Source organism: Macaca nemestrina, chromosome 15, assembly GCF_043159975.1.
Source record: "Macaca nemestrina isolate mMacNem1 chromosome 15, mMacNem.hap1, whole genome shotgun sequence".
In the NCBI taxonomy this organism is placed as follows: Eukaryota; Metazoa; Chordata; class Mammalia; order Primates; family Cercopithecidae; genus Macaca; species Macaca nemestrina.
This window is the reverse complement of record NC_092139.1, coordinates 96,402,179-96,420,088: the sequence shown is the minus strand read 5'-3', so window position 1 is coordinate 96,420,088 and position 17,910 is coordinate 96,402,179. Positions and strand designations below refer to the sequence as shown.

General features: G+C 45.6%; 1 protein-coding gene and 1 long non-coding RNA gene across 5 annotated transcripts in view; one reads left to right on the top strand and one right to left on the bottom strand.

Moving 5' to 3' along the window:
* The window catches only part of LOC139358704 (uncharacterized), a 37,089-nt gene extending 26,789 nt beyond the window's left edge, over positions 1–10,300 (bottom strand). Inside the window, exon 1 of one of the 4 annotated variants that reach the window (XR_011614040.1) lies at positions 10,163–10,300. This is a non-coding gene — a long non-coding RNA (uncharacterized lncRNA). Of the gene's footprint in view, positions 1–3,275; positions 4,611–10,162 lie in introns of those variants that run through there. The other 3 variants (XR_011614042.1, XR_011614044.1, XR_011614046.1) reach the window with 3 other exon arrangements.
* Positions 10,301–10,354: 54 nt separating this feature from the next.
* Positions 10,355–16,888, top strand: LOC105487280 (X-box binding protein 1). The gene is given in 6 exon segments (XM_011750730.2): positions 10,355–10,599; positions 11,749–11,845; positions 13,927–14,055; positions 15,255–15,314; positions 15,317–15,400; positions 15,716–16,888. Coding segments are annotated over 6 exon segments (1,155 nt in total). The 5' UTR covers positions 10,355–10,372; the 3' UTR covers positions 16,274–16,888.
* Positions 16,889–17,910: the final 1,022 nt, after the last annotated feature.

Sequence of the window (17,910 nt, the reverse complement as noted above, 5' to 3'; positions counted from 1 at the left end):
CATTGTATAGAAATTTACTCTTCATTCTCTCCCAAAACATTTAAGAGTTTTTCTTTTTTTTTTTTTTTTGAGACAGAGTCTCGCACTGTCACCCAGGTTGGAGTGCAGTGGCATGATCATAGCTCACTGCAGCCATGAACTCCTGGGCTCAAGCTCAAGCAATCCTCCTGCCTCAGTCTCCCAGGTAGCTAGGACTACAGGCACAAAGCCACCACACATGGCTTCACGAACAATTTTAAAATTAATTTAGTCAATAAACAGGGAGATGCAGAAATGAGTCAAAGAGCCTTCAAGGACCATACAGTGTAATGTGGAGATACAGACAGGTAACAGTGCTGTAGCTGTTATGCTGGAAGTTAGTAGCGGACATGTGGAAATAAAGCAGGTATAGACTGGAGTGGTATTTGACCTAACTTTAGAGCAGTGATCTCAATGGGGAAGATCTTGGCCCCCAGGGGACATTCTGCAGTGTCCAAGGACAATTTTGATTGTCACAACTTGGAGGAGGGGAGAGGTGCCACTGGCATCTCGTGGGCAGAGGCCAGGGATAGTGTTAAACATCCTACAAGGGACAGGGCTGTCCCTCACCATAAAGAATTGTCCAGCCCCACATGTCAGTAACACTGAGGTTGAGAAACTGTAGTTTAAACAAACAGAAGAAATGGGGTTTACTAGGCAAACTAAACAGAGAAGAATAATTCAGGGAAATGGTAAGACTGTAATGAGGGATGGACAGATAAGCTGGAGACGTAATCTGTAGGTTTAAGTTGATTATTTTTTCCCTTTGAACCTCAATTTTCCCATTCACAAAATAGTGATGCTATAATGTGGTATGACTCACCTCTTTTACTGGTATCAGAAGAAAGTGTCACTGACAAAAATTGTGTCCCTGGAACTCACCTACTTCTAGTTGCCCTGCTCAAGCCTACTTGTTCCTCAGCAGTGCTAGTAGCTTATTCATGAGAACAAAGACGGTACTTGGGAAATCTAACAAAGGGCAGTGTGGCAGGTAAAATGGTCAGTAAGCCGGGCGCGGTGGCTCACGCCTGTAATCCCAACACTTTGGGAGGCCAAGGCAGGCTGATCACCTGAGGTCGGGCGTTTGAGACCAGCCTGACCAACATGGAGAAACCCCATCTCTACTAAAAATACAAAATTAGCTGAGCATGGTGGTGCATGCCTATAATCCCAGCTACTTGGGAAGGCTGAGTCAGGAGAATCACTTAAACCTGGGAGGTGGAGGTTGCAGTGAGCCGAGATTGCGCCATTATACTCCAGCCTGGGCAACAAGAGCAAAACTCCATCTCAAAAAAAAAAAAAAAAAAAAAAAAAAAAATGTCAGTAAAAGCGAAGACTGTATTTAATGGCATGTAACAAGAACCCAGCTACCACAGCATTTATAATTCTTATGTAATGTGACATCTGGAAATGGGCAGTCTAGGGCTAAATGGCCACTCCATGGTGCCATCAGGAGCCCAGACTCCTCTGTCTTTCCCCTCTGACATCCTTAGCATGTGACTCCAATCCACATATTTGCAAGATGGCAGCTGAACCTCTCAATCTTTGGAAGTTTCATCAGCATTCCAGGGAAGGAAGAGGAGAAAAAAGGAAAAGAGCAACAGGCAAAAGGTGAAAGCCTTCCCAGTTGAGACTCCTCTATTTAACAAACTTTCCTGGAATCGTCTGTGTCTAGAACTTCCACATATGTATACATTGGCCTGAACCACATTACATAACTATCCATAACCTCAAGGGAGTCTGGAAGCTGAGTGTTTTCAAGTGGGCATCTTGAACAAAATTTTTTTTTAATAAGGAAGAAAAAGTATAATAGGTGCTGTGCAGGTAACTACGACTGTTTTAAAATTAGTGCTTTAAAATGAGTACATTCGGGACAGGGCGCCATGGCTCACGCATGTAATCCCAGCACTTTGGGAGGCTGAGGCAGGTGGATCACCTGATGTCGGGAGTTCAAGACCGGCCTGACCCACATGGAATAACCCTATCACTACTAAAAATACAAAATTAGCTAGGCGTGGTGGCGCATGCCTGTAATCCCAGCTACTTGGGAGGCTGAGGCAGGAGAATCGCTTGAACCCGGAGGCAGAGGTTGGGGTGAGCCGAGATCACACCATTGCACTCCAGCCTGGGCAACAAGAGTAAGACTCCGTCTCAAAAAAAAAAAAAAAAAAAAAGGGCCAGGCACGGTGGCTCACGCCTGTAATCCCAGCACTTCAGGAGGCTGAGGCGGGCGGATTACGAGGTCAGGAGATTGAGACCATCCTGGCTTACACAGTGAAACCCCGTCTCTACTAAAAATACAAAAAATTAGCTGGGCGTAGTGGCGAACGCCTATAGTCCCAGCTACTCGGGAGGCTGAGGCAGGAGAATGGCGTGAACCAAGGAGGCGGAGGTTGCAGTGAGCTGAGATTGCGCCACTGCACTCCAGCCTGGGCGATAGAGCAAGACTCCGTCTCAAAAAAAAAAAAAAAAAATGAGTACATTTGGCTGGGAGCGGTGGCTCATGCCTGTAATTCCAGCATTTTGGGAGGGTGAAGCGGGTAGATCATCTGAGGTCAGGAATTCAAGATCAGCCTGGCCAACATAACAAAACCCCATCTCTACTGAAAATACAAACAAAAAAAATTAGCCAGGCATGATGGTGCATGCCTGTAATCCCAGCTACTCAGGAGGCTGAGACAGGAGAATCACTTGAACCCGGGAGACGAAAGTTGCAGTAAGCCGACATCATGCCACTGCACTCCAGCCTGGGTGACAGAGTAAGACCCTGTCTCAAAATAAAATAAAATAAAATAAAGCATATTGCAGATAATCTAACCATTCAATAGTCATTCAAAAATATTTATTGAATGCCTAGTATGTACTCAGCACTATCGTACGCACAGAACACACACAAAATGTAACCACGATTAATCCTAGCTTCTGCATCTAATGAGCTTGTTGAAATTCAGTTGGGAAAAACATACAACATAAACAATAAAAAGTTGGACAACCATGAAAGAGTTAAATAACAATTTACTCTTTAGCAATATAATAAAGCAGTATATCACTGGTGGGAATGTAAAATGGCATAACCTATAGCCACTTTGGAAAGCTGCTAAGTTTCTAAAAAATGTAAACATAGTACTTACCATATGACACTACAATTCCACTTCTAGGTATTTACTCTAGGGAAATGAAAATATAAAGATTTCGCTAGGTCCCGTGGCTCATGCCTATAATCCCAACACTTTGGGAGCCCAACTTAGGTGGCTCACCTGAGGTCAGGAGTTCCAGACCAGGCTGGCCAACATGGTGAAACTCTGTCTCTACTAAAAATACAAAAATTAACCAGGCTTGGTGGCGTGTGCCTGTAATTCCAGCTACTCGGGAAGCTGAGGCGGGAGAATCACTTGATCCCAAGAGTCAGAGGTTGCAGTGAGCTGAGATCATGCCATTGCACTCCAGCCTGGGTAACGAAACGAGATTCCGTCTCAAAATAAATAAATAAATAAATAAATAAATAAATAAAGTGGGAATGTTTCTTGATTGAAAAAACATAGGTCTGGCTGGGCACTGTGGCTCACACCTGTAATCCCGACACTTTGGGAGGCTGAAGCGGGCGGATCACAAGGTCAGGAGTTCTAGACCAGCCTGTCCAACATGGTGAAACCCCATCTCTACTAAAAAAACAAAAATTAGCTGGGTGTGGTGGCAGGCACCTGTAATCCCAGGTACTCGGGAGGCTGAGGCAGGAGAATTGCTTGAACCTGGGAGGTGAAGGTTGCAGTGAGCTGAGATTGTGCCACTGCATTCCATTCAAGACAGAGCAAGACTCCATCTTGAAAAAAAGAAAAAAATCCAAGCCCTTGGTTGGGAGGAAAGTTGTGCTGTTCAAATCTTTTCTGTCTGCTCCCTCTGTTGATTCTGAGAGTTGTATTTGTCTCCCACTGTGATTTGTGGATCAATCATTTTCATCATTTCAGTCTTTGTTTTATACACTTATTTTCTTTTCTTTCTTTTATTGAGACAGAGTTTCACTCTTGTTGCCAGGTTGGAGTGCAATGGCATGATCTCGGCTCACTGCAACCTCACCCTTTCAGGTTCAAGCGATTCTCCTGCCTCAGCCTCCTGAGTAGCTGGGATTACAGGCACCTGCTACCATGCCCAGCTAATTTTTGTTATTTTTAGTAGAGATGGGGTTTCGCCATGTTGGCCAGGCTGGTCTCTAACTCCTGACCTCAGATGATCCACCTGCCTCGGCCTCCCAAAGTGCTGGGATTACAGGCGTGAGTCACGGTGCCTGGCCGATTTTCTTTTGTTTTTTCTTTTGAGACAGGATCTTACTCTGTCGCCCAGGCTTGAATGCATTGGCTCACTGCAGCCTCAATCTTCTGGGCTCAAATGATTCTCCCACCTTGGCCTCCTGAGTAGCTGGGGCTACAAGTGCACACTACTAAGACCAGCTAATTTTTTTTTTTTTTTTTGAGACGGAGTCTCGCTCTGTCACCCAGGCTGGAGTGCAGTGGCCAGATCTCAGCTCACTGCAAGCTACGCCTCCCAGGTTTACGCCATTCTCCTGCCTCAGCCTCCCGAGTAGCTGGAACTACAGGCGCCCGCCACCTCGACCGGCTAGTATTTTTTTGTATTTTTTTTAGTAGAAACGGGGTTTCACCATGTTAGCCAGGATGGTCTCGATCTCCTGACCTCGTGATCCGCCCGTCTCGGCCTCCCAAAGTGCTGGGATTACAGGCTTGAGCCACCGCGCCCGGCCTTTTTTTTTTTTTTTTGAGACGGAGTCTTGCTCTGTCCCTCACCCAGGCTGGAGTGCAGGGGCTTGATCGTGGCTCACTGCAACCTCCGCCTCCCAGGTTCAAGCAATTCTTGTGCCTCAGCCTCCTCAGTAGCTGGGATTTCAGGTGCATGCCACCATGCCCAGTTAATTTTTAATTTTTGTATTTTTAGTATAGACGGGGTTTCACCATGTTGACCAGGCTGGTCAGGTGATCTGCCCGCCTTGGCCTCCCAAAGTGCTAGGATTACAGGTGTGAGCCACCATGCTAGGCCTATACATTTCAAAATTATGTTGCTGTGTTCATAAAGATGTACATGTGGTAACTTGTACCTTCAATCAACATGAAATACCCTTCTTTGTCCTTTTAATGCCTTTACCATAAATTCTATTTTGTCTCATATTAATATTGCCACATATGCTTTCTTTCCATAATCATTTCCATAAACATAAAAATGGCTGGTAAGCCATTTCCTTTTTTTTTTTTTTTTTTAATTTTTGTTTTTCAGAGGCAGGATCTCATTCAGTCTCCCAGGTTGGAGTGCAATGGTTCAATCATAGCTCATAGCTTACTGCAGCCTCAAACTCCTGGGTTCAAGAGATCTTACCACCTCTGTCTTCTGAGCAGCTGGGACTACAGGTGCAAGTCACCACACCTGGTTAATTTTTTTTTATTTTTTGTAGAGACGAGGTCTCAATATGTTGCCCAGCCTGGTCTTGAACTCCTGGCTTCAAGCAATCCTCCTGACTTGAGAAACATAGTAAACAGAACATGTGAAATAACATGGCAGAAATAAGTCCAAATATGTAAGTAATCAAAAATAAATACGAATGCTTTATTCTCTTCTTAAAAGAGAGAAGCTCTGATTGAGAAACCCCAAAGCCAGCTATATGTTGTTTATAAGAGATACACATAAAACAAAACAGCATGATTTTTTTTTTTTTTTTTTTGAGACGGAGTCTTGCTGTGTCACCCAGGCTGGAGTGCAATGGCCAGATCTCGGCTCACTGCAAGCTCCGCCTCCCGGGTTCACGCCATTCTCCTGCCTCAGCCTCCCGAGTAGCTGGGACTACAGGCACCCGCCACCTCGCCCGGCTAGTTTTTTTTTTGTATTTTTTATTAGAGACGGGGTTTCACCGTGTTAGCCAGGATGGTCTCGATCTCCTGACCTCGTGATCCGCCCGTCTCGGCCTCCCAAAGTGCTGGGATTACAGGCTTGAGCCACCGCGCCCGGCCAACAGCATGATTAAGAAGATAATATAACCCATTCACATTTATGTTTTATTGTTTATATATTTGGACTTATTCTTGCCATGTTATTTTCTGTTTTCTGCTTACCAGCTTACAGTGTTTTTCTATTTTCCCTTATCTTTTCTGGAATGCCTGTTTATTTCTGTTCCTGTTTTGCTCACGCTTTCCTGATTGATTCTTTCTGAATAAGGCTTTTTTTTTTTTTTTTTTTTTTTTTTTTGAGAGAGTCTCACTCTGTTGCCCAGGCTGGAGTGCAATGGCATGATTTTGGCTCACTGCAACCTCCACCTCCCAGGTTCAAGCAATTCTCCTGCCTCAGCCTCCCCAGTAGCTGGGATTGCAGGCACCCCCACTCTGTCCGGCTAATTTTTGTATTTTTAGTAGAGATGGGGTTTCACCATGTTGGCCAGGCTGCTCTCGAACTCCTGACCTCAGGTGCTCCACCCACTTTGGCCTCCCAAAGTGCTGGGATTACAGATGTGAGCCACCATACCGGGCCTCAAAGACTGAGAACTTTGTATATATATATATATTTTATTTTTTATTTTTGAGACGGGGTCTCGCTCTGTCGCCCAGGCTGGAGTGCAGTGGCGTGATCTCGGCTCACTGCAAGCTCCGCCTCCCGGGTTCACGCCATTCTCCTGCCTCAGCCTCCCGAGTAGCTGGGACTACGGGTGCCAGCCACCACACCCAGCTAATTTTTTTTTTTTTTTTTTAGGTAGAGACGAGGTTTCACTGTGTTAGCCAGGATGGTCTCGATCTCCTGACCTCGTGATCCACCTGCCTCGGGGCGTGAGCCACCGTGCCCAGCCATATTTTATATATATTATAGCTCTTATCACAGGTGCCTAGTAAATGTTTTAAAACACTGATGGTGCCTGATGCAAGAATTACCAGGCTCATCTTATAGAGAGAATATGACACTGTCCAAGGGTTTGGACTCACATGTTCAAGACTTCATGGACAGCAATCTGCAGTGGGTCAAATTATTGTTTTTAGTATGACTTAAAGTGTTTGTCAAAAATACAAAAATCTTGAAAGCAAGCTGGGGAAGTGAATTTCAATATCCCATTAACTAAGACCAAAGTGCAATTCATAAACCTTTTTTCCCTATCCCGCACTCTGTGCTTTCTCTACTCAGTTACTCACTTCACCCTGCAGGACTAAAAAGGGTCCTCCAGAATCTTCTTTCTCACACAGTGCAAGACATTCTCTTGGCGTTAATACATGTTCACTTAATAAATAAAAGGGGCCGAGTGCTGTGGCTCCTGCCTGCAATCCCAGCACTTTGGGAGGCCAAGGCAGGAGGATTGCTTGAGCCTAGGAGTTCCAGCCTAGGCAACATGGCAAAACCCAGTTTAAAAAAAAAAGCATCAAAAAATAAATAAGGCCGGGCGCGGTGGCTCAAGCCTGTAATCCCAGCACTTTGGGAGGCCGAGACGGTCGGATCACGAGGTCAGGAGATCGAGACCATCCTGGCTAACCCGGTGAAACCCCGTCTCTAGTAAAAAATACAAAAAAATAGCCGGGCGAGGTGGCGGGTGCCTGTAGTCCCAGCTACTCGGGAGGCTGAGGCAGGAGAATGGCCTAAACCCGGGAGGCAGAGCTTGCAGTGAGCCGAGATCCGGCCACTGCACTCCAGTCTCGGCGACAGAGCAAGACTCCGTCTCAAAAAAAAAAAAATAAAAATAAAAATAAAAAAAATAAATAAATAAATAAAAGGTAAAAGGTGGCATGACATGACTTTTCTAAGAGCCTCTTACAGCTTTCCAAGGTCTTTTAATATGAAGCTGTAGGTCTCAACTAGAAGACACCTCCAGACTTCTCCCAAAACGTTTCAGAGGCCAGGAGTAAGTCTCCCCACATCTGAAGGCACATCAGAACCCAGGTGGCCCAAGCTGATGAGAGTTAAACAGGAACTTGGTTTCTTGGTCCTGCAGAGACTCCAATCATCCCCACCTCTTTTCCAACCCACAGGACAGAACCTGCTCAGGAGGCTCTGGAGTTGGGACAGCCCAATTAAAAAAAATTATTGGTTTCCCTCCCAACATGGAGGGTGAAAACACATGTTAGGAGACTCATGGCCCAGTCCTGGGAAAAACCCTTTAGAGGGTCTAGATATCAACAGACGGACTTGCTTTTAGTTCCTTTTTCCCATCCTGTTCCCTCCCTACCAAAATACAATTGACCAGCTAATCTGACTTAATAAATAACACTAAAGAATTACTTAGGAACCTGCTATCTTAACATTTCACTTTTTGCATATCTTCCAAATACCAGGTAGCAGTCTTACGACTCTTTGCACCCCTAGAACCTGGAATAGTGCTGGCCGCAGAGGAGGAAGCAATAATTACTTGTTAGAGAAAGTATTGCTGTGTATTTCTGGGGAATTTCACATTTTGTAATTTGCTTCAAAAAAGTGGACATGCATATTTGGGGGAGTTTCTCAGACTTTTCCATGTTAATATTCGTGTGTATAAATCGCTCCGGTGCTGCTCTCTGGCGGCCCCTCTTTCACAAACACCTGGCCACCTTCACGCCACAATGGCCAGGCAGGAGCCTCGACATCCCCTCGGAGAGGCGGTTCAGGGTCAATCCTGGGGTCTCAGTCTCTACACGTGATGTTTCCTGTCCCCTCATTTAAAATAACAGTAGGCTGGGCGCGGTGGCTGACGCTTGTAATCCCAGCACTTTGGGAGGCCAAGGCAAGCGGATCCACGAGGTCAGGAGACCATCCTGGCTAACACGGTGAAACCCCGCCTCTACTAAAAATGCAAAAAATTAGCCGTGTGTGGTGGCGGGCGCCTGTAGTCCCAACTACTCCGGAGGCTGAGTCAGAATTGCTTGAATCCGGGAGGCGAAGTTGCAGTGAGCCGAGATCACGCCACTGCACTCCAGCCTGGATGACAGAGGGAGACTCCGGTCAAAAAATAAAAATAAAAATAAAAATAAAAAATAAGGCCGGGCGCGGTGGCTCAAGCCTGTAATCCCAGCACTTTGGGAGGCCGAGACGGGCGGATCACGAGGTCAGGAGATCGAGACCACCCTGGCTAACACAGTGAAACCCCGTCTCTACTAAAAATACAAAAAAAACTAGCCGGGCGTGGTGGCGGGTGCCCGTAGTCCCAGCTACTCGGGAGGCTGAGGCCGGAGAATGGCGTAAACTCGGGAGGCGGAGCTTGCAGTGAGCTGAGATCCGGCCACTGCACTCCAGCCTGGGCGGCAGAGCGAGACTCCGTCTCAAAAAAAAAAAATAAATAAATAAAATAAAATAAAATAAAATAAAATAAAATAAAAAAACAAACGAAAAACTAAAATTATAGATATTCCCCCTCAACCCAGAGACAACACCTATCGTTTATTAAGCCCTCACTATTGTTAAACTTAGTTTTAAAGGGCACGATCTCATTTCCTAAAGACTTTTATTCCGCAGAATTTCTTTCTAGGCTTTTTTTTTTTTTTTTTTTTTTTTTTTTTTTGAGACAGAGTCTCGCTCTGTCGCCCAAGCCGGAGTGCAGTGGCCGGATCTCAGCTCACTGCAAGCTCCGCCTCCTGGGTTTACGCCATTCTCCTGCCTCAGCCTCCCGAGTAGCTGGGACTACAGGCGCCCGCCACCTCGCCCGGCTAGTTTTTTGTATTTTTTAGTAGAGACGGGGTTTCACCGTGTTAGCCAGGATGGTCTCGATCTCCTGACCTCGTGATCCGCCCGTCTCGGCCTCCCAAACTGCTGGGATTATAGGCTTGAGCCACTGCGCCCGGCCCTAGGCTTTTTTCTTTTTCTTTTTTTTGAGACGGAGTCTCGCTCTGTCGCCCAGGCCGAAATGCAGTGGCTGCAGTGGCGCGAGCTTGGCTCACTGAAACTTCTGTCCAGTCTTTTTTCGAACCCAAGGCCCAACTGCGCTCTAACTTGACTTTTGGCTCCACTCCGAGCCCGAAGTGGCGCACAAGATGAAATGTTACCAGGCTGAGGTAATTCTCTGTTAGTCCCAGTAAAAATTCGTCTGGAAATCTCTCGGTTTGAAATTAAATTCTGTCACTCCGGATGGAAATAAGCCCGCTTAAGGGGGGAAAATCCGTTTGCTGAGAACACGCACGCCCCCGCGGAAAATGACCCCAGTTACCTTTGGCCACACTGCCGCTGCCACTCCGGACTCCATAGTCACGCCCCTGATACGCCCCGCCGGGCAGGCCGGGCCAATGGACGCCGAGCTCGGCCGTGCGTCACGCGACGCTGGCTAATCGCGGAGGGCCACGACCGTAGAAAGGCCGGGCGCGTCTGGGCTGGCCGCTGGGCGGCGGCGGCGGCGGCGCGCGGTGCGTAGTCTCGAGCTATGGTGGTGGTGGCAGCCGCACCGAGTCCGGCCGACGGGGCCCCTAAAGTACTGCTTCTGTCGGGGCAGCCCGCCTCCGCCGCCGGAGCCCCGGCCGGCCAGGCCCTGCCGCTCATGGTGCCAGCCCAGAGAGGGGCCAGCCCGGAGGCAGCGAGCGGGGGGCTGCCCCAGGCGCGCAAGCGGCAGCGCCTCACGCATCTGAGCCCCGAGGAGAAGGCGCTGAGGAGGTGGGCGAGGGGCCGGGGTCTGGGGCCAGATCTGAAGCCGGGACTGGGGCAGGGGCTGGAGCTGGGGCTGGGGCTGGGAGCGGGGACCCAACACTGGCGGTCCCCCAGGGCTCCGGCGCCTTTGGCCTGGCGGATCGGTGCCAGCGTGGCGCGGGGCGGGGCAGGAAGCCCGGACTGACTGGATCCGCCTCGCCAGGAACCCAGGACGGCCCAGGGCTCTTTTCTGTGCTTTTTAACTCTCTCGTTAGAGATGACCAGAGGTGGGGATGCGGGCACCTGTCTTCCAGGCCCTCTTGCTGTGTGGCCGCAGACCGGTGGTTCAGCCTCTCTGAACTCGGACTGTGACATGAAGTCGAATAATCTGTTTTGGTTTACTTCTGTTTCTGGAGAGGCGCGGAGCTGAAATAACAGAGCTGTTGAAAGGGCTGGGAGCTCTGCGAGGCTCACTGGTCTAGCTCAGTATCTGCGTTATTAAAATGGAACCTACTTCATGAGGTCTTTGGGGAGATTGAGACTTGCATATAATGTGCCTAGCACGTAGTCCTCCGTAAGTGTTCACTCTTTTGTGATCATTGTGCCTTCTGTGATTTATGAAGTGTCTCCTCTGAGTTCAATTAATTCTTAAAAAGTGTCTCCTCCAACAGACACGGGCCCATCAGCAGGTCACTGCCTAGGATCTCAACACTAGAGATCAGGGAGTGGCATCAGCCTCTCCCTTTTCTAAATTGGGCTTGGGGACGGAGGGTTGATGTCATAGCAAGATTGCAGCCTTCACTGGATTAATGAGGCCAGGCTGGATCCTGTTTAAGAGAATTGGAGACAGGAAGCAGCGGGGGAATAGATGGGGAAAAAGGAAAGTTCCTTATGATGCAAGATGAATAATGTGTGTGTGTCCAGCCCCAGTGCTGTGACGGGGATGAGTCTGAGGTGGGCGGATGATGCAATATGGAAGAGAATAAAGCAGGTCTTCTAGCTAGATTGACAGACTATTTTTTATTTTGTTTTATTGAGGGGAGGAACCTGAAGTGTATTTTATCATTAGTCTGTCTCATACTGTAAATAAAAATGAAAGCACCAGCTGGTCAAGTTTTCAAATAAAGACATAAATAAGGTTTGAAATGACTCAGTGTGGTATGTTCCTTTTCTCAGGAAACTGAAAAACAGAGTAGCAGCTCAGACTGCCAGAGATCGAAAGAAAGCTCGAATGAGTGAGCTGGAACAGCAAGTGGTAGATTTAGAAGAAGAGGTAAAACTACTTAAGGTCAAACTCTTTTATACATTGTATATCCTTCCTTGGTAAATGTTCTGATATTTGCTTCCCATCCCAAGTTGTTTCAGCCCCTATTAGAATACAATTGAATATGTGATTAAAAGTTAAACTAGGCTGGGCGTGGTGGCTCACGCCTGTAATCCCAGCACGTTGGGAGCCCGAGATGGACAGATCACTTGAGGCCAGCAGTTTGAGACCAGCCTGGTCAACATTGTAAAACCCCATCTCTACCCAAAAATATACCAAAAACAACAACAACAACAAAAACCCCAAGCGTGCGTGCCTGTAGTCCCAGCTACTTGGGAGGTTGAGGTGGAAGGATTGTTTGAACTTGGGAGAGGGAGGTTGCAGTGAGCTGAGATCGCACCACTGCACTCCAGCCTGGGCAACAGAGTGAGACTGGCTCAAGAAAAAAAAAAAGGTGGCTGGGCACAGGGGCTCACACCTGTAATCCCAGCACTTTGGGAGGCCAAGGTGGGCAGATCACTTGAGATCAGGAGTTCGAGACCAACCTGGCCAGCATGGTGAAACCCCATCTCTACTAAAACTATAAAAATTAGCCGGGTGTCATGGCAGGCACCTGTAATCCCAGTTGTTCAGGAGGCTGAGGCATGAGAATCAATTGAACCCAGGAGGCGGAGGTTGCAGTGAGCTGAGATCATGAGATCGTACCACTGCACCCCAGCCTGGGTGACAGAGGGGGAAGCCCTGTCTCAAAAAAAAAAAAAAAAAAAGGTTAATCTAAGTTAGGACAGGTAGGTAGTTGGTGAAGTGGTGAAGCTTGTTGAGGGCAGAAGTGATTGACTTTGTGGCATTTGGTGCTAGATGTGTCTCAAAGTAGATGGATTCAACAATGTTTAGTGAGTTTGTAGTAAGAAATTAGCAAGGGCTAATAGGAAATGATTGCTTAAACTTTACATTCTTCCTGGCTTGGCCAGAAATTCACTAAAGGTTCCTTTCCCCCTCTAGGGTCCACCTGTTATTTAATCTTAAATTGTTGCCAATTACACATCTTGAACACATAGAGATTATTTATATATTTTTTTAACCCCTTGGTCAATTTGCATATATTGTTCTTTTTAAAGTTTTAATCATTAGTTGGTTCTTCTAAGACTCATGAGTCAGGAGCAGGGTTTTTTTTGGTTTTTTTTTTTTTTTTTGGATTTATAGTCATCACTACCACTTTTATTATTACCTGCCAGTTCAAGATAGTTTTTTTTTTAATATTATTATTATTATTGAGATAGAGTCTTACTCTGTTGCCCAGGCTGGAGTGCAGTGGTACAATCTTGACTCGCTGCAACCTCTGCCTCCCAGGTTCAAGCAATTCTCCCTGCTACAGCCTCCAGATTAGCTGGGATTACAGCACCCACCACCACACCTGGCTAGCTAATTTTTGTATTTTTTAGTAGAGACGGAGTTTGCCATGTTGGCCAGGCTGGTCTTGAACTCTTGACCTCAGGTGATCCACCCGCCTCGGCCTCCCAAAGTGTTAGGATTACAAGCATGGGCCACCGTGCCTGGCCAAGATAATTTAAAATAAAAAAATTATGGGCCAGGCACGGTGGCTCACGCTTGTAATCCCAGCACTTTGGGAGGCGGAGGCGGGCGGATCACGAGGTCAGGAGATCAGACCATCCTGGCTAACATGGTGAAACCCCATCTCTACTAAAAATACAAAAAATTAGGCAGAGCTTGCAGTGAGCTGAGATCGTGCCACTGCACTCCAGCCTGGGCAACAGAGGGAGCCTCCGTCTCAAAAAAATAAAATAAAAAATAAAATAAAAATTATATCTACATTAAAGCCACAAGTCACACTTTGCTGAAGTCAGTATTGGTAGTTGGAAGCAGTGTGTTATTCTTGACCCCATGAAGTGGCACTTATTAAGTAGCTTGCTTTTCCATAATTATGGCCTAGCTTTCTAAAACCTACTGTGAACACCACAAGCATAGAGTTTTCCAAAAGCTCAAGAAGGAAAGGAGACCAATTATATTGAATCAGGTAGATTCTTAACTGAAATAATTGTTTTAATAGCCTCTTATGAACTTTCTTCCAGAACCAAAAACTTTTGCTAGAAAATCAGCTTTTACGAGAGAAAACTCACGGCCTTGTAGTTGAGAACCAGGAGTTAAGACAGCGCCTGGGGATGGATGCCCTGGTTGCTGAAGAGGAGGCGGAAGCCAAGGTAAATCATCTCCTTTATTTGGTGCCTCATATGAGAACTGGTTCCAAGTAACATGACCCAGTGATTATGTTTACAGTCTGGACTTCTGATCAAGAGCGTTCTTGAAATTTTCCTTCAGTTTTAAGACATTTTCATGCAGGCAGAGTGTTCTTCCCCTAAAAGCACTTGACACTTACTCATTTTTTAAGTGTGTAGTGAACAGTACTAAGATCTAATAATGAAAACAAGTTACATGGCTCTCTAAGAACAAGTACTAACAAATGCAGTAGCCAACAAGATTACCATGCAATCATTAAGGAGAACCAAAGTAAGAGAGCTACTCAAACCAGACTTTGAATGCTACTAAAATTAAAGTAGTCCTTTGATGAATATTAATGAATAGGGGAAAGGATTCTTTGTGATGGTGATACCTCTGTGGTAAGAGAAGGGTGGTATATGAGTTTTAGTATATAGATAAGGCAAATTCATTGACAACAATCAAATGGTCTAAAATTGACAATAGCGCAGTTTTACTCTGTGAACATAATGTTCAGGACGAATTTAAAGAATTACTTGGCCAGGTGCGGTGGCTCACGCCTGTAATTCCTGCACTTTGGGAGGCCGAGGCGGTGAATCACCAGAGGTCAGGAGTTCGAAACCAGCCTGATCAACATGGAGAAACCCCATCTCTACTGAAAATACAAAATTAGCCAGGCGTAGTGGCACCTGCCTGTAATCCCAGGTGCTCGGGAAGCTGAGGCAGGAGAATTGCTAGAACCCAGGAGGCGGAGATTGCAGTGAGCCAAGAGCACGCCATTGCACTCCAGCCTGGGCAACAAGAACAAAACTCCGTCTCAAAAAAAAAAAAAGAAAAGAATTACTTATAAAAAAGATTCTAGGTTTAAATTGCTATAGAACTTTATTATCTAAGAACATTATTATTATTGAGAAGAGCAAGATAAGATGTTATTTGTCAGTTCTGCTTGAATCTTTGCCTGGAGAAGGAAAAATGTTTCATTGTGAAGGAAATGTATAAGGAAATCTTACCTCCCTTTTCTCATCTCTTGAGGACTTAAAAATGGAAATAACAATGGTTAGGGAAAGATTTCAGCTCTAAAGAACGGTTTTCTAGTTTTCTTGAAAGCTGAGAATCACAGCGGTCTAGCAAGCATTTCCTTGGGAACTTGAAGCTGTTTATTCACTTTGGTCTTTCCTCCCAGGGGAATGGAGTGAGGCCAGTGGCCGGGTCTGCTGAGTCCGCAGCACTCAGACTACGTGCACCTCTGCAGCAGGTGCAGGCCCAGTTGTCACCCCTCCAGAACATCTCCCCATGGATTCTGGCGGTATTGACTCTTCAGATTCAGAGGTGGGGATCATTCTGACTTATTAAAGAGCTATATAACCAGTTAATTACATCTGTTTGATGCTTGACATCCCTAACTAGACAGATGAGGGTTGAAGTTAGTTTTTGGTGGGGTTAGAGGTGAACATCAACTACCTTCCTAGTTCCAGGTAATATAGGACATGGAGTGAAGTGTAGATAAATGGGTCTGGTGGGTCCTGAGGTCATTTTAATCACATAATGACTAATTTACATTATGGAATCCAGTACAAAGTGTTCCAGTTCGATTTTCCATAGTATTCTGACAGTTGTACGTCATTTAATTTTTGCCTCTTGCAGTCTGATATCCTGTTGGGCATTCTGGACAACTTGGACCCAGTCATGTTCTTCAAATGCCCTTCCCCAGAGTCTGCCAGCCTGGAGGAGCTCCCAGAGGTCTACCCAGAAGGACCCAGTTCCTTACCAGCCTCCCTTTCTCTGTCAGTGGGGACGTCATCAGCCAAGCTGGAAGCCATTAATGAACTAATTCGTTTTGACCACATATATACCAAGCCCCTGGTCTTAGAGATACCCTCTGAGACAGAGAGCCAAGCTAATGTGGTAGTGAAAATCGAGGAAGCACCTCTCAGCCCCTCAGAGAATGATCACCCTGAATTCATTGTCTCAGTGAAGGAAGAACCTGTAGAAGATGACCTCATTCCAGAGCTGGGTATCTCAAATCTGCTTTCATCCAGCCACTGCCCGAAACCATCTTCCTGCCTACTGGATGCTTACAGTGACTGTGGATATGGGGGCTCCCTTTCCCCCTTCAGTGACATGTCCTCTCCGCTTGGTGTAAACCATTCTTGGGAGGACACTTTTGCCAATGAACTTTTTCCCCAGCTGATTAGTGTCTAAGGAATGATCCAGTACTGTTGCCCTTTTCCTTGACTATTACACTGCCTGGAGGATAGCGGAAGCCTGCCTGTGCTTCATTCAAAAAGCCAAAATAGAGAGTACACAGTCCTAGAGAATTCCTTTCAAGTATTTGTTCAGATCTCATAGATGAGCCCCAGGTACTGTCTTTTGACATCCAGCAGTCCAAAGTATTGAGACATATTACTGTAATTAAGAAATATTACTATAATTGAGAACTACAGCTTTTAAGATTGTACTTTTATCTTAAAAGGGTGGTAGTTTGCCCTAAAATACTTATTATGTAAGGGTCATTAGACAAATGTCTTGAAGTAGAATTTATGAATGGTTCTTTATCATTTCTCTTCCCCCTTTTTGGCATCCTGGCTTGCCTCCAGTTTTAGGTCCCTTAGTTTGCTTCTGTAAGCAAAGAGAACACCTGCTGAGGGGGCTCTTTCCCTCACGTATACTTCAAGTAAGATCAAGAATCTTTTGTGAAACTATAGAAATTTACTATGTAAATGCTTGATGGAATTTTTTCCTGCTAGTGTAGCTTCTGAAAGGTGCTTTCTCCATTTATTTAAAACTACCCATGCAATTAAAAGGTACAATGCAGCATCCTTGTTCTTTGATTTCTTCTAGGGCCGTAAGTCTTATTTTCTCTCTAGTTGTTTCTGTGTGCTGTGGTAGGACTTTATCCAACTGAAGTGAGCCTGCCACTTTTAAAAGTGACTGAAGGCTTTTCCACCTTAATTACTGCCTGCTTTAATTCTGGATTGCCGTAAGTGATATAAGCTATAATTTGAGCAGTTACTATCTTTCTGAGACAGATTCTTGAGCCTAACTGACCAATATCACAGCCAGTAAGTGGGAGAGCTAGAACCCTAACCACTATTTGCTATACCATCTTATAAATGTTAAACAAGGACACACCATCACATATCGAGATTCTCTTGCCCTTATCATGGGAATTAAGAGCATTTTCTAGACTCAAACTCCCTAGTTTCAACTCTGCCACTGGTAAGCTGGGTAACCCAGGGGTTATATATAATCACTTATTTCCTCATCTGTAAAGTTGTATAATGGTATCTCTAAAGGTGGTTAAGATTCAAAGAGATGATGCATTATAAGAATTTAGTATATGCCAGGCACCATCCTAAGCACTGGAAAGTTAGTTATTACCTCCTAATCCACTTTGGAAGGGTATTAATTTCTTCCAGAATTATATTTACTCAAGAATTTGTTTCATCAAATAATAAATCTCTTCAAGAAAAAATCCTAGTGACATTAATACAATTCCCAAAGACTTGATAACCACCTCATCCTTCATAGCATCTTTTCCTTGGAAATCTTACAAGGTTTTACAGGACTTTCCTTATTTATAAAATTTCACCTATGCCAGTAGATGAAACCATTCTATGCCAATTTAGCATTTAAATGCTCTGTTCCCTACTTATGAAGACTAACTCTGGGGAGGTCAAAGTGAATGAGTAGAAAAAAGGCAGGATTCAGAGAATCCCAAGCAGCAAGGCAAAGCGGACTATAGAATGCCTGTTATCACAACACTTTGGGAGGCAAAGGTGGGCGGATCACATGAGGTCAGGATGATGAACATAGTGAAGCCCTGTCTCTACTAAAAA